The sequence below is a fragment of the Rutidosis leptorrhynchoides genome, chromosome 10 (genome assembly GCF_046630445.1).
Source record: "Rutidosis leptorrhynchoides isolate AG116_Rl617_1_P2 chromosome 10, CSIRO_AGI_Rlap_v1, whole genome shotgun sequence".
Taxonomy (NCBI): Eukaryota; Viridiplantae; Streptophyta; class Magnoliopsida; order Asterales; family Asteraceae; genus Rutidosis; species Rutidosis leptorrhynchoides.
The window spans coordinates 20667042-20682938 of NC_092342.1; the positions used below are offsets into that span (position 1 = coordinate 20667042).

At 33.4% G+C, this 15897-nt stretch overlaps 2 protein-coding genes across 2 annotated transcripts; both read right to left on the bottom strand.

Moving 5' to 3' along the window:
• Positions 1 to 2540: 2540 nt before the first annotated feature.
• On the bottom strand, positions 2541 to 5503 carry LOC139869974 (beta-carotene isomerase D27, chloroplastic-like). Its single transcript, XM_071857828.1, has 7 exons — positions 5212 to 5503; positions 4981 to 5120; positions 4403 to 4495; positions 4273 to 4334; positions 4042 to 4148; positions 2763 to 2855; positions 2541 to 2581 (listed from the first exon to the last, which is right to left on the bottom strand). Exons 1-7 carry the CDS (start codon positions 5501 to 5503, stop codon positions 2541 to 2543), a joined length of 828 nt encoding a protein of 275 aa, XP_071713929.1.
• A 4397-nt stretch (positions 5504 to 9900) lies between these two features.
• LOC139873314 (histone H2A variant 1-like) lies at positions 9901 to 11612 on the bottom strand. Its single transcript, XM_071861245.1, has 3 exons — positions 11540 to 11612; positions 11134 to 11274; positions 9901 to 10311 (listed from the first exon to the last, which is right to left on the bottom strand). Exons 2-3 carry the CDS (start codon positions 11260 to 11262, stop codon positions 10015 to 10017), a joined length of 426 nt encoding a protein of 141 aa, XP_071717346.1. The 5' UTR covers positions 11263 to 11274; positions 11540 to 11612; the 3' UTR covers positions 9901 to 10014.
• Between the last annotated feature and the right edge of the window lie 4285 nt (positions 11613 to 15897).

Consider the following 15897-nt stretch of genomic DNA (forward strand, 5'->3'; position numbering starts at 1 on the left):
CATTGAAATCATGTTATCTCGAGAACATGTTATGATCAATTGGACGATTGTGAGAAGGAAGAGGTGATTCGAGACTCTTTTCCGGAGTCGGCTATGTAAGTTGACAAAGTCAGCTGCACATGATAAATGGTCGCTTTATTTTAGATCTGTCTCAGGACCAAGGTGATTCAAGGTGTGCAAAAGTGATAACGACAGAGGCCAATGAGGAAATACTAGGTGATAGTCTTTTCAGTAACGAATAAGATAAATGTTTATCAAGGTTGAGATTGTTGGACGATAGTCCAGTTTTTGATGGCTTACATTTACAAGTCAAGTCAATTATTTGGATGGAACATATAGCTACTATTGAGTAATAGTTTTTGCCAAATTAGTGAAGACTTTTGGCATACATGTGTAATTATGAAGTCGGATGAAGAAATGTGTGGCTGTGTTTTTGAGATTCTTTTCACATATAAGGCATCACAAAGCAAAAGGAGTTGATATGTAATATCAACGGGGAGGCTTTCTTTGTGAGGAGATGAGTTACAAGAGGGATTATTCTTATAAGGATTGTAAAAGAGTATACGAGAAATTTAGATTTTTATTTTAAAATTTAAGGGGCTTTGGTTTAACTCATAGTACACTATTTCTTGTTTTGAGAAAATTTGAGATCTTTTTCATTATATGAATAAAGGGGATTTTGGGGTAAACGTAAGGTTTTGCGGAACCACGTACATTGTTATTAATTACTTTATTTTGCTTTGTTTTATTTGTCACAAATTTGTCTCAAACAATTATATCCTTGCTTTCACTCTTGTGGGTACGTGAGACAAGTTTTCATAACAGTATATGTAGATGATAAATAATGACTAATAATAAAATGAGAAGTGATATATGTTGCTAGCATAACTGATCATTCATACTGATATGCGTAGTGACAGATCCATGAAATAAACCTGTCAAATTGAGTAATTTATTTCATTTGTCAAATTGTCTAATCTCTAAATATGGTTCTGAAGAGTTGATGTATCTGAGTGTTAAACTAATTGAGAAATTTAATAATAAAAAAAATTTTGGATGAGAATTAAAACTGGCAATATTGCTTATTCTGATAGTGTTGAAGTTAATCCAGCTGCTTTTTACCTGAACTACCAATCCAATCCTAATGAAAAATAGTAGAAAGTCTAAAAGGCAAGTACCCTTTTGCACTTCGTAAAGAAGAACGGATTTTCCGGCAAAGTGTTCTTCGTTTTTAGACGTTGAAAAATGGAAGTTTGGGTAACGGGTCAAAGTGGGTAATTTTAGGATGACCCTTCTCAGGAACAAATTTTTTCCACAATATATTTTTACCAATTAGGGTGAAGAACAGAATTACAGTAATATGCTATTTCAAAATAAGTTGTTTTGGGAGATTTTATACACTCAAAATGCACTTTAGACGACTTTCAGCTAGTTTGACCTGTTTCGGTTTTTAGCTAGATAGTTGATTTATACCCATTTTACCCCCAGGTTAGGGATAGCACAGAACTTGAATTGACCAGTTCATAAGTAAATGGGTTGTGATTGCCACTACTACCCATTATGACAACATTCATCTTCCGTTTATAATATAAAGTATCTAGTCATAGAATTGCATAGTATATAAGAAAAAAGATCGCACGTTAACTTATCTTTGAACATTTTTCTATCTAAAAGCTTACAGGATTATTTTTCAGGATGTCATATACTCACATCCCGGCGTTTATTTTTTATCTTCTTGGATCAATATTTGTACTTCTTGTGTATTCTATATTGTATGGTTGAACAGCTAATGAGTATAACCATTATTTGAAAATACAAGTAACTTTTCGCTAGTACTTGATACATCACAGTAGCTTTGCCTTACTGTTATTACATGTATATACATAAGTTCCTGGTTGCCTACGAATATATACATATATACATAAATTAATGGTTTCCTACTAATCATTGACATGTTGAGTATTATTAATGCATAATAGTAGAGCAGTTTATGTATAACAACTTGCTAGCAGCATTATGTAAGAGCAAATAGTCTGAAAAGGTAACATAAAAGTCAAAATTCCCACTAAAGAGAATGTCGCTTTTCTCATTACCCGTAAAAGACTTTGATTTGATTTGGTTCAAAGAAAAGTTTATACTTTGAAAATAAGATTAATAAAGGCATCCACATTGGCGCCATGTCATCCAATTTTCCGTTGCCACGTCACCTATTTTTCTGGGCAAAAACTTTTCCGGACTTTTTCCGGCCAAAATTCTAATTTTCTAGCGATTACCTCATCAGATATGATGATGACGCGTTGCCGCCTCATCTGATTTGATAAGGTGACGTCTATCAACGTGGATGCACACGTGGACGAAATTTAACTTTATTGATAATTTTTTTAATTTATAACCATTTCTTTCCACCAAATCAAAATCAGAATCCTTTTTGTGCAATAAGAAAAACTTGACATTCCCTTTATTGGGGAATTTTGACTTTTATGTTACTTTTTTGCTATTTTGCCTTTTTGATACCATACATTGACCGCCTTCTTAAGGATCTACCTGAAGCAGCTTGTAGTATGCCTTTTTTTTGCATTACCTGCATCCAATGTATAGCGAAATATATAAGTATAAATTTCTCTTGATATCAATTTGCCTAGTTGGTGTTACAAAAAACCATTGTGAACTTTTGTATAAACTTTTTATACATTAACCACCCTTAATACATTTCTTTAAGCATAAATAAAAATACAAATGGAACCATGGTTTGGAGTATTTACATAGTTCGTAACATGGTTTCTTAAAAGCTGGATCATCTTCTTCTGCAGGTGGTTCCTGACCGAATACAAGCTCACAACTCATATCATCAAAATCTGTAAAATCAGAGTCTATGCTTAATTAAGTGGTACACTATATCAATTCAATAGTTATACAACTTGGGATTCTTTTTCTATATAATAATTTAAAGAGAAAAACATTGTTATACTTTCATGAGTTTTCATAGTCTGCTAAAAAATGTAAATGGCACGCAGATTTGAAACACAGAAGATGCTGAATTCAGCCTTAATTCATGATAGAAGTTGGAACTTATAACACTTTTTAAACTCTACTTGCGGTGGTGCACCCCGAGTGGAGTACATATGGGCCCGTCATACATATTTTCAGACCTCTATTTATCAGTGCAGGTACTGTTATTCTCCTTAAGCTGTATGATTTCAGTTTCTTATATTCTTGAAGTGATTTGAGTGCACTAAATTTCTTATTTAGGGATAGATCTAGGTTCACTTTTACCTATCAACAAATCATTTATAGTTCACAATTAGTAGAGTTGGCCACACAAATGTATATGGAGGAATTGGATATATAGCACTTAAAATGGGCCATTTTCATTTTAGGCCGGGTAAAGTCCAGAGGCGATTCTACTTGAAGACCCACAAGGCCACAAGGTCCCGTGACATCACTAGTTTAGAGTTTTTTTTTACAAAGTACTCTTCAAATTGTATAAGACACTACTAAATTAATTATGAATCTCATATATTTTTAGGATTTATAACTTATTAAAGTAAACAACCACCAGAGTACTCTTCTTTTTTTTTAACGGCGATTTTTGGGCATCAGTAGATTATTTCTTTCAACGACCCTCATCATTCGCACGTAACACACGCGTTCGGGCGGAAACTCGAACCCGATCGACGGTACCCGGGAACACATCCATTCGGGCAGTGGTTCCGGGTAGGGGTCCGTGAACGAATCCGGTAATACCTCCCTATAGGGTCAATATATACCACCATTATTGGTGTTCAATTGATTTAAAGAAAATAATGTCATCCCTAAGAATCGAAACCATGACCTCTCACTATCCCATGACACAAAGTACATGGGGGGAACCGTTGGGCTATGCCCGCAAGTTCACCACCAGAGTACTCTTCATATTTAATTAGTTTTGGAAAAAAAAACCATATCAGGTTCCATTGAGTTTTGACCCTAGATTTGTCACTGGTCACACGTTGAACCACAAACACTTTCTTGTGCGTAATTGTTCATAGAGATTTTACTTACTTGGAACCATGTTGACAGGAATACCCATAGTTTTATAAATAAATTCTTGAGTTGGCATCTTGCAGAGGTTTGTGCACATACCAATACAGTTGGATTGCTCCAAAAACCTAAAGTATTTCAGTAATTGAGCATCATGATTCGACGATTATACCGAATGTAGAAATAGACTCGTTTATAGAAACAACGTGCGTATAATTATATTTTACAACTTTAATTGGACATGAAAAATACCTGCATTTTGTTATGTGTACAACATTCCTCTCTTTTCGCCCTTCAAACTCCGACTCTCTTACCTTCAACAAAAACAAATTAATATAATATTAATTAACACGATACCTATATGCCAAAATGAGCCCTATACCTCACTAGGACCGACTAGCCAACGGGCGGCAATGGTGGTGAAGATGGCATAAAACTCTCTCGTGAACTTTGATGCCGGAATCATTTTTCCCATCTGAAAGTACCAAACAAGCTATCACATAGATACACAACCTTGGGCATAGGATACAAGTAGAGGTTACAAATTTGAGGGTTGGGTTTCATAATATGACATACATGTTACTTGTTTGTGGGTTCATCTCACCAACAAGTATTCAATCGTCGGGGGAGCTTGAACCCAGTTGCCATGTGGTGGCTCCGCCCCTGTTTCAACCCATATGACCTCTTACTAGCAGAGTTAATCGTTTTTACCCGTTTGACACGTCAGAAATAAAACTTAAACATGATGACTACGTAATGGGAGGTAGGATGTAGACAGTCAAAACAGCTAAAAGTAAATTATAAATAATACATGATGATAGAAAAATAAGTACTTTCGTAACAACGAAGAAACCAAAGGGCCATTGGCCTTATGTATATATTCGAGTAAAAAATCGTGTTGGTGTGTGTGTTTGCCTTAGAAAAAAAAAGTAACAAAGAAGAAGAAGAAGAAAAACTTGCCATGAAGCGTGCAAAACTCGGAATAGCTTTCTCAAGAGAATTAATAACAAGTTGGCGTTGTTGTATGGGGCTAAACTCTTTAAACATAGCTGCAGACACCGTCACAAGTCCCTTGTACCCCGGCACGTCAGTTTCCAACCCTGCAGTTAGCGTTTCTTGTCAAAAGTGAATAAATTCATGAACGCAACAAATTTCTATGCAACTTATAAAGCTAGAATATATAAGACAAACCTGAAGTTTCTTGGACGGTTTTAGAGAGGTAAGAAATGGCTATACGTTCCAACCAATTGTCGTTATGAACAGTTTTGGATTCAGCGATTATAGTATTACCGTCTTTTGTGTCGATCTTAAGATTACTAGGATTGTTGTTGTTACTTGTGGTAGTTATATTAGAAATGGGCCGGGTCAAGGCTGACAAGACCGAAGGTCCGTGTTTGGGGAACTTTCGTGGGAGTTTGCGATGAGACGATTTTGGAAACGAGCATACGTTTGCCTGAGATGATGGAATTATAGCTGTTCCCATGTTGATGGAGAGATTTTAAAGAAGTTAAAAGTGTGTGGCAAGTTAGCTTTGCATATTCAGGGCTAGATACTTAAATGCATGTGACATGTTATATTTATAATAATAATAATCTAATTATATAATCCGTTTGCAAATGAAACGTTGTTCGAACCAAAAAGGAGTTTAACACGTCATGTAGTAGAATTATATATATATATATTCCTTAAAGAAAAAAGGGTTAATATAAATGAGAAATGGTATATGTGCTAGCCTGGTGCTAGCCTGCTAGTAATGCTGATCATCATACTAACATGCGTATCCATGAATATTTTTCGACGGGGCAAAAATATTTCCACAATAATAAAGATGAGGCTAGTTATTCAACTTCACATTTAATTACACGAAATTACATATAAGTATATCGAAAATTTGATTTACGGGGGCGGCTAAACCGGCCGCTCTATGGTGGCTCCGCCATCGTGCACGTTCCATATTGTCAGGGCCAGATATTGGAGCGTGCAAGGTGTGCAGCCACACATAGCCCAACATATATAGGGCCCAAAAAGAGTTAGCCTAATATTGAATACCTAGTTTTATTTGTTAATATATTTGTTATTTTGATTGATCTTAGTCCAAGTACTTATGATTTTATAAGTATTATTGAACTTATTATTAGACCATTTGTAACGGGTCCAAGTGACCCCGTCACTTGCTGACATGGACCAAAGTAACGCCATTTTTTTGCTGTAACAAGGCATCACTTTGTGGTGTCACTTTGGCGTTTCTTAGAAAGAAACACCAAAAGTGGCGGTGTCACTTGGTTTTTTTTAATTTTTTATTGATTTAAAAATATTATTTATATCCCCATTTAATACTTAACCTAATTATATTTTAACACATCATCACAATACTCCTAACACTCAAAAGTAACACCACCAATACTCCACTCAACAAAGAAACACGTCATACTCATTTAAAAAGTGCATAAAGGCAAGTAACACCACATTTATTTATTGAACGATGCCCATGAAATTAAGAGTACGGTTCTTATATTGCCAAATGTATATCCTATATACTACGTGTTGCAAAACTCTAGAACGTTGGAGAATATGAGACTAACAAATCACATGATAGACATGTCTCAACAACCTCGTATTTTGTTGTTACGTTAAGAATTCAAAATTCATATCCAGTTTAACATAGCTGTCACCAGATTTCAAGAATCCCAATATTACCCGCACGATGATGACAAATTAAAGATTAAAAAAGTAAATAAAAAGTTTGCAAAAGTTACCAAATTATACAGTCTTCTAAATATCATATAATCATTGTCACTTATAGTGCAAATATCATCGAAGTTAGTAATGTACATATATGTTTGACATACTATATGACTATGACTTAATACACATTAATAATTAATGGGAAGTGATCCGTACACCACCAAGTTTTAGTCGTACACCACCAAACATGCATTATAATATTATACAGTACAACACTGTAAAGCATGTTTGGTGGTGTATGACTAAAACTTGGTGGTGTACAGATCATCACCCATAATTAATAACTAGTCCGGATTCGGCCCGCGCGATGCTACGGGGGCTTTCGGCTTGTGTATTCATATTTAACGTAGCGTTCTGTATTTACAGAGGGAAAACGGCGCATGTCTTAAACGCCGTTTTAGATGCCGTTGTCTTAAGCGTTTTTTAAAAGTGTCCGTTTCGAACGTAGTTAGTTTCGTTTTGTTCATAAAAAATTTTCGAGTGTAACGGTGTTGTCGGAAAAATTTAACTTGCTGCGAACAGAAAGATACGGGTTGTCGTTGTGTTAAGCGTTTTTTAAAAAGTGTCTGTCTCGCGTATAGTTAGTCACGTTGGGTTCGTGAGACTTTTTCGAGTTGAACGGTGGTATCGGAAAAATTTAACTCGCACCGACCGAAAAAATAGAGCCCGTTATAAATTTGGGGGGAATTAGTTTCTTTTATTTTAAAAAAATTATATGTTTACACTTTCTACCCTTGAGAAAGTGTAAATTTGAGAGGCTGTTGTGTAAATTGAGGCGAATTTGAGGGACCGATTGTAGTGTGAATGTAAACTCAAAACTAAAATTCTAAATGAACTAAAACTACATAATTAGGCATGAGTTTTAGTAGAAAGTGTAAATTTGAGAGGCTGTTGTGTAAATTGAGGCGAATTTGAGGGACCGATTGTAGTGTGAATGTAAACTCAAAACTAAAATTCTAAATGAACTAAAACTACATAATTAGGCATGAGTTTTAGTATATAAGGGTTAATAAGCTTAATTTACCTGAAAATCCTTATTAAGAATCAATGGATGTCTTTTAATCTATCGCATATAATTTCGCTACATTACTTGGTGCACTGCCGAAAACACAAATTTTTTTTCACACGAGGCGAAATTTTTAAAAAAGCGTAGCAACTTTTTGGGGTAAAATACGGAGGTTTTTTTGGCAAAATAGGTTTTTTAGTAAAATATGAAGGTCTTTGGCAAAATTTAGAGGTTTTGGGGTAAAATTTTAAAGGTTTTGGAGCAAAATATGGAGACTTTGAGGCAAAAAAAAAAAAAAAATTCAATGGGGGCAAATTCGGAAAACCTAAAATTTTTACACTGAAAATTGCAAATTCAGTGGGAGCGCGACTGCCCCTGTATCTGGATTGATTAAGCACATAAATACATGACCAAATTATCATCTCACAACTCGAATCATAAAAATCTGAAAATTGGAATAAGGTCTAATTGGCAGGCTTATAGATTTCAACAGTTGCAGCACTTAGGCTTCAGAATAACACTAGTAAACTAATCATGAATTCGACACTTAATTCCTTCATTTCCAAGTCAAAGTTGATATGAATTGTTAACTATCATTAAAAAATAGTGGATAGAGTATCATGAACTTGTATTGTCGGCTCAAAAATGTAACTAGCACACTGATTTAAAACATACATGATGCTAAATACACTCTTAATAAAGTTCATATTAGAAGGTGGAATTGAAATCTCAACTTGCAGTGGTGCACCCTGAGTGGAGTACACATGGGCCCGTCATACGTTCTTTCATACTTCAATATAATTATACAGAGTAATATAATAGCTGTAATATTCCTGCCTCTCTTTGAGTTCTTGAACTGATTTGAGTGCATTAAGTTTTTTAATTAGAGCTGCACTTTTCCTGTTACCAATTCATTATCAGTAGTAATATTTAGTAATGGTGTCCAATTGGGCGGGTTGAATGGCTACAAAAGACCATATTGACCTGAACACAATTGTTTGTGTTGAATGGGTAGAAAAGGCTATATTGTCCAATATGTAATCTCACTAATTAGCACCAACATAAAAGCAGAGGTGGAAAAATGGGCGCGTCGTACAGGCTAGATATGGAGTACCCCATAGGTACATAAGTCAAAGTCAACACCTCTAAATCTCTAATATAAAACATCTAAGAATTATAAACTTGACATGTAAAGTGAAAAATTAGGAATGGTGCTCTCAAGAGCCTTAGACTTGTTGTATCGGTGTTGTGCAACGGCGTGGGGGGGTGACATGGCACCCGGCGCCGCCCCCTTGTAGCCGTATCAAGGCGTGACACAACCAAGAAAATGGAGCGTTCCTAGGAATCCAACGGTGTGGCTTGCAATTTTATTAATTTTTATTAATTTAAAATATTATTTTATACCCCTTTTTAATACTTAATCCAATTATATTTTAACACGTCATCACAATACTTCCAACCCACACCAAAAACTCACACAACCACTACTCCACAAAAACAACTCACATGTCATAGTCATCAAAAAGCAACTCACGCCCCCAACCCACGACCCCAACCACTACAAGTGGTCTTAATAGCAAACAATAAAAATGTCACCATTATGAACTTTGGATCCTTTAATAACACTACTCTCCTACATAGTATTCAATTAAAATGATTGACTTTTAATTTATATATATGTAAATCAAGATTAATTGCCTAAATCTAGAAATAAACTATGTCAAGACTCCATCACCTATAGCCTATGCTCTACAGATTCTTGAATGTGTAATGTTTAACATGAAATAAAGAAAAACAAAGTTTTTACTTCATGTAGTTAAAGATCTAAAAAAGTTTATACATCATAAGAGTAACATACCACATGATACAGATGAATCAACATCATCCACTTTTTCAAGTTGTTAATGTCTTTAAAACTATATATCCCACTGCAGCAACTCGTACTGAATGTGAAGAATCCTATTCATATTAATATGGACATACGGTCATACCAACATGACTCACAACTCGTGCGCAGTCAAGAACACGCAAGTTCACAATAATATGTTTAGCAACAAATTACAACCAAGCCTAGTTGACAAATTCAAAAGCACGAAATGGGATTATAAGACATGTACATCACTCCTACAACCTATTAATTGAAACAGAACCAAACTAAATCTTTGCCACAATCCCAAAAGCTACAAATCCAAATAAGAACAAGTCAAATAGTCAAACATATGATTTAAATCACTTGAAAACACTCATTCCTTGGTGGTTTTGTTAATGAGGGACTTGTGAATGTGAGGAATAACACCACCTCCAGCAATGGTACCTTTGATAAGCGTATCGAGTTCTTCATCTCCTCGAATAGCCAACTGCAAATGTCTTGGAGTTATCCTCTTCACTTTCAAATCTTTGCTTGCGTTTCCAGCCAACTCGAGAACTTCTGCAGTTAAGTACTCGAGAATTGCAGCAGAGTAAACAGCAGCTGTTGCTCCAACTCGCCCATGTGCAGATGTTCTTGTTTTTAGATGACGATGGATTCTTCCTACTGGAAACTAAATTTCCAAATTACAATACCATTAGTAAAAAATATAACTTCTGTTTATTATTGTACACGTATAACTTATGAAAAAAAAAATGTACAAAAATTAAATCCACCTTCACTTCACTGAATTAAATAACAAAATCAGAAGGGTAATTAAACACATACGATAAAATTCGATCAATAAGAGCTTGATTACCTTCAGAGTATACCTGGCAAACGGGTCAAGTTGGGTTGGTTTGGGTAATGGGCCAAAACGTTTTTGAGTTGAAATGAGCCATGAGTCATAAGTTAAACTGGTCAGATTTTTATACAGGTCCAAATGGTTCAGGTTGGGTCGAGTTTGGTAACATGTCAAAACGGGTCATAGTTCACTTAATTTCTATGACTCGTTACTCATTAGTATAAGAAATAAGAAAATACTAGTAAAAAGAACATTTTTGTGGCTCAGTCAGTCTTCGCCGAACAGAGCCTACAGCCTAAAGTCCTATTTAACAATAAACAAATAGCGGTATACATCATATATTATACATAAAACCAATTTAATTAAAACTAAACTTGATAAAAACAATCAAAAATATTAAAAACTAGACACTTAAGCATTCAGTCAATTTGTAATCTTTATTTTAGACTCCACAAATTCAATATTCTAAGAGACTACAACACATCAAACATTTCTATTTCTCAACTATTCACCAATTCATAGAATCTACACAAACAATAACTAATATAAATATCAGTTCAAACAAAGATCTAAAATACATAAAACATACATCTATCAAAATTCATTAATACAATTAATAATATAAAAAAATATCTAGGGTTTTGACCATACCTGAAGACCAGCTCTTGAAGACCTAGAAGTAGGCCTCTTCTTATCTTTATCCTTATCCTTACGATCTCCTGCTGCTGCAGATGCTGGTGTTTTTCCCGCCAATAATCCTTTTCCACCTTTTCCCGCCATTTTTTTATCACCCTAAATAATACGTATATTTTTAAAATTAAAACGAAATTTCGATATTAATCACTTAATGAAATAGTGAGCACATCTGTCTTTTTAGTGACTTGGTTACAGCTTAATTGATCATATATTAAAAAATAAAATAAAAACCCTAAGACGAAGATCTGACAATATAACAACAAAATATAAAATTATAGAAAACAAATTGAATCACGATGTGGAAGTAGAAAACTGAAATTAGTAAAGTAATAGTAATATGATTAATGAGTTTAATCGTTACCTTATCGGAGTAATTTGTAAAGACTGGTGTAAAACGAGAAAAATGATTTTTGAGAAAATTAGGTATAACGAGGGTTGATATTTATTTATTTTATTTGATTTTTTAATTGAAAAGCTTTGAAATTTTGGGTGATTTGGCGCCTAAACGTTTCTTTGTAAATGGGAATTGTGATATGTGATGTGATTGTGATTTCAAAATATTTGTCATAAAGTCGTCAATGTAGAAACCCATTGCTCGATGCAAGCCCATATTGATTGCTCATGAAACCTTAATGGGCTTCAATTGTTTTTTTCTTTTCCAGTATTTAATTTGGGAGATCGATTTTGATTTGATCATTCGTATATTGCACCATGATGTTCACGAGTACGTTCCTACTATTCGAACTCTTGAAGATATAAGTGGTTTTTTTATCGACAAAAACACAGTTTTTGAGACGTATCTGAAGAAACTCATAATCATTTGTTCATTCGTTGTGACACGATCTACCAAATTCGGTGCAAGATAGTGACTTGGCTTGGATGTCCATTCAGATTTGGAATTCAGTGGATGAAGTTTGGAGTTGGATTGATAACTTTCCTTCTCAAGGTAACAAACGGGTCATTGATATGATTGTCGTCTACTCGGTTATTTGGAATATATGGAAACTTCGAAATTGCACCGTTTTCAAAGATAAAAAGTTCAATAAGGGTCACGTGTTCGATAGCATTGTGGTCTTCGTGTATGATCGGTTGTATTCGAGGTTTCAAAAATCTTCTATTAGTTGGGCGGAGTGGTTGAAAACCCTTTGTACCATTTGTAATTTCCTATTTGTTGTTCTAGCTTATCGCTTTTTCGTTATTAATAAAATTTCTACCGTTCGGAAAAAAGGTATATTCCAATCAATTTAAATATTCAATTTTTCAATGTCAAAGTTATTTGATTTTGATATCTCTAGTATTCTATCAATTATTCAATTTTGGTTTGGCAACAGATTAGTCGGGGATTGCGGTGCTAAAGAAGCTGTTGGTAATTCGGCTAAGAGGAGTTCCGAGATCTTATGATTCGATTCGGATCGGCCGTGTGACGGATAAAATTCGGAGATTTTTGTCGTGTGGTGTGTAACAACGACAAAGGCAAAAATGATGGTGTGTGCTAAGGGTAGTGCTTTAGCTGGTGTAAGAGGTAAGCGTGCGAGGATTGCAAAGACTAAAAAGAAGAAGAATAATAAGGATGTCGGTGTGTGCTAAGGGTAGTAAATGTGATATTTTGGTTGGTGACAAAGGTAAAGGTGCGAAGACTGCAAAGACTAAGAAGAATAATAAGGATGTCGAATTTGCTAAATATGGGTCTTTTCGTACACGAGATTTCAAGGATGATTTAACTTTTGGTGAGCTGGCCCAAAAGCGTTTCATTGGTTTTAACGTGGATGATTATGGTTCGTCTTCACTTGATCAACGAGCGGGTTCTTCAAAGGTCAATGGCTCTCCCGCATCATTTTCGTTATTTTCTCGGGTGGGTAAGGAGATTAACTTTGAACGCGTGGAAGGTAAGCTCATTAAGACGGGACCGAGTTTGTGGGAAGGATACCAAAATGCATTGAAATGACATTGAGCACCTCGAGTCATGGATGGCGACCGAATGACAGGGGAATGCAATTGATATCGCTCAAATTATACATATATTACATCGCGATATCGGTTCTTTATTTTCGTTTATTTGAGGAAATGTGAAGACTTTGGTGATTAATTAAGATAAAATGATGAATATAGCTCCAGAGGTCTTTGGGTTGATGTTTTGGTTGTTTTTTGCTAAGTATTGGTTATATTTGAGCTTAAAGTATATTTGGACGCGAGAAATTGAAGTTTTACTGAGTCTGGAGCTGATCTCAGCCGCAACTGGTGGAGTCTCGACCGTAATACATTGACAGAAGTTGAAGAAATTGAAAACAGTTGGATCACGGTCGCGATACAATGATCGCGGTCGCGATGGCTTTTGAGGATCCCGGTCGCGATGGCTCGATCGTGGTCGTGATGCGGGCCCGGTCAGTTGACTTTTTGAGCACTTATAAATAGTCGAAGTTTTTAACCCTAAAGAGTGTGCAGTTTTCCAGTTACGAATTGAAGAGTTCTTTGAAGACCCAAACCCTACCATTGAAGATTTGCTCATTCTTTACTTTTATTGAATTAATCATAACGTTCGGTACTTGTTTTTATCATCAGTTTATCATTGTAATCATGAATACTCTTAGTTTTTATTGTTTATTCGTTTCTTGCTACTTTAATATGTTAGGCTAAGTAGTTTGGTGTTTGCTTGAATGTGAAACTATGAATATTGGATTGTTCTATCATTTGGATTTAATGTTTTGTGATTGAAATTGATTGTGTTTGATTAAATATCCACTTTTATGCATGTTCTATGTTTTTAATTCAATTACATAGATTGTTAATCGTTTAATGTGAGTTATATTGGGATGCAATTTATGCTTCGACATTTAGGTGATCTAGACAATTAGAGAAGTGATTTCAAGTGATTATGTCATTGATTTAATTGGTAATTGAAAGGCTTGTGAACTGCATAATAGTGTAATTATTGCAAGTGATTGTTATAACAACCCAGAAATTTCTGACTAAATTTAAACCTAACTTTGACTAATTTCGACGATTCATGAACCATTATTCATAAATAATTATGCATTAGTATCAATTCATTATATTAATATTATTATTAATATCATTTTTTTTATATATATCCCTTTCATCATTATTATTAACATTAATAATAATGTTAACATCAGATTTAATAAAGACAGTTTGTTGTATTAATAATAAAATTATTATAATTATTATCATTTTTCTTAATATTAATATTATTTTGATATTTAGTAATATTATTATTATCTATTATTTATTATTATTGTTATTACTATTATTAATATCATTAACAAAACTTATATTATTATCATTATTATTATTAAGAGTATCATTACTAATATTATTATCATTAGTAGTATCATTATTATTATTATTATTATTTACATTATTATTATTATCAATATAACTATTATTATTATTATTTGTATTATTATTGATATTAAATAATAAAAAAATATGCAGATAATAAAATTAGGTAATCCACTTTTTAATTTTTTTAATTTTTCTTTTGATCTGCTTTTATTTTTTTATTAAGAACGTGATCTTCACAACAATATAAAACTCAATCAAATCCAGATATCAGTAGAATTCCAGCTTCAATACAAACAAAAGCAGTTGAACATCTCTATCGAATTTTTTTTTTTTTATATTTTTGATCTCTGCCTATTCAATGTCGAGTCATTCACCATTAAATAATTGATCATCTCAGCTTAAACAAATCATTCATCATCATATTTAACTATACCATACGTCTATTTAACATCAATGGATTGAACGAAGAAAAAAATAATTAAAAAAAAAACAGCTCGTAAACTCTGTTATTGGGTCATTTTTCAAAAACTTCGATTTCGAATCAAATTCCAAAATCTGTTAATGCAGTATTGTTAGGAATCCTCTAAATGAACTTTCTCCAAAATTTGAAGTTCCAATTCGTTGTATCGATCACGAATTTGCGAGTCAAAGTTAAGTTTTCAAAAAGTCAAATGATTGTTCATCATCAAATTTGAGTTCGATTTTAAGTTTCTGATCCAATTGATGATTGAGAAAGTTTATATGAGTGATTTAAAACGTAGTTTCTATGAGTGATTTAAAACGTATTTCATTTAGACATCAAGGTCTCAAACGTTCTCAAAATCGAAATCAAGTTTTTATATTTTTTTTAAACCGTCGAACAGCAGGCTTCATATATCTATTTGTTTTATTTTTTTTTTCTGTTTAATCAACTCAACAACAATTGATTCCTTCTGTTTTAATACAAGTCATAAAGTAAGCTAGGTAATTAGCTGTTATGAATTAATCCCTGATCGATTTAATTCGTGAAGAAGATGAAGAAAAGGAAACAGAAAATAAATGAGTTAAATATATTAGGATGCGTTATAAATCAGAAAAACTGATATGGAGTGATGGTTACGGGTTGTATGTGTTAACGGGAGGTCTCAGGTTCGAGCCCGGTCATAGGCATTTCTTTTAGGGAAAACATTTAAAGGTAGTTTTCATCTTTATTATTATTATTATTATTATTATTATCATTATTATTATTATTATTATTATTATTATTATTATTATTATTATTATCTTTATTATTGTTATTATTAATTATAATCATTATTATAATTATTGTTACTAGTATTATTATTATTAAAAGTATCATTATAAATATTAGTATTATCATTATAATTATCAGTATTATCATTATTATTATTACTAGTATTATCATTGAGCATTGTT

Coding starts and splice junctions, on each gene's coding strand:
- LOC139869974 (XM_071857828.1), bottom strand. CDS start 5,503: ATGGGAACAGCTATAATTCCATCATCTCAGGCAAACGTATGCTCGTTT. Junction 4,335..4,402: donor GGCTAGTCGGTCCTAGTGAG/GTATAGGGCTCA, acceptor TTTTTGTTGAAG/GTAAGAGAGTCGGAGTTTGA. Junction 2,582..2,762: donor GAAACCATGTTACGAACTAT/GTAAATACTCCA, acceptor CATTGGATGCAG/GTAATGCAAAAAAAAGGCAT.
- LOC139873314 (XM_071861245.1), bottom strand. CDS start 11,262: ATGGCGGGAAAAGGTGGAAAAGGATTATTGGCGGGAAAAACACCAGCA. Junction 10,312..11,133: donor CTTCAAGAGCTGGTCTTCAG/GTATGGTCAAAA, acceptor TTGGAAATTTAG/TTTCCAGTAGGAAGAATCCA.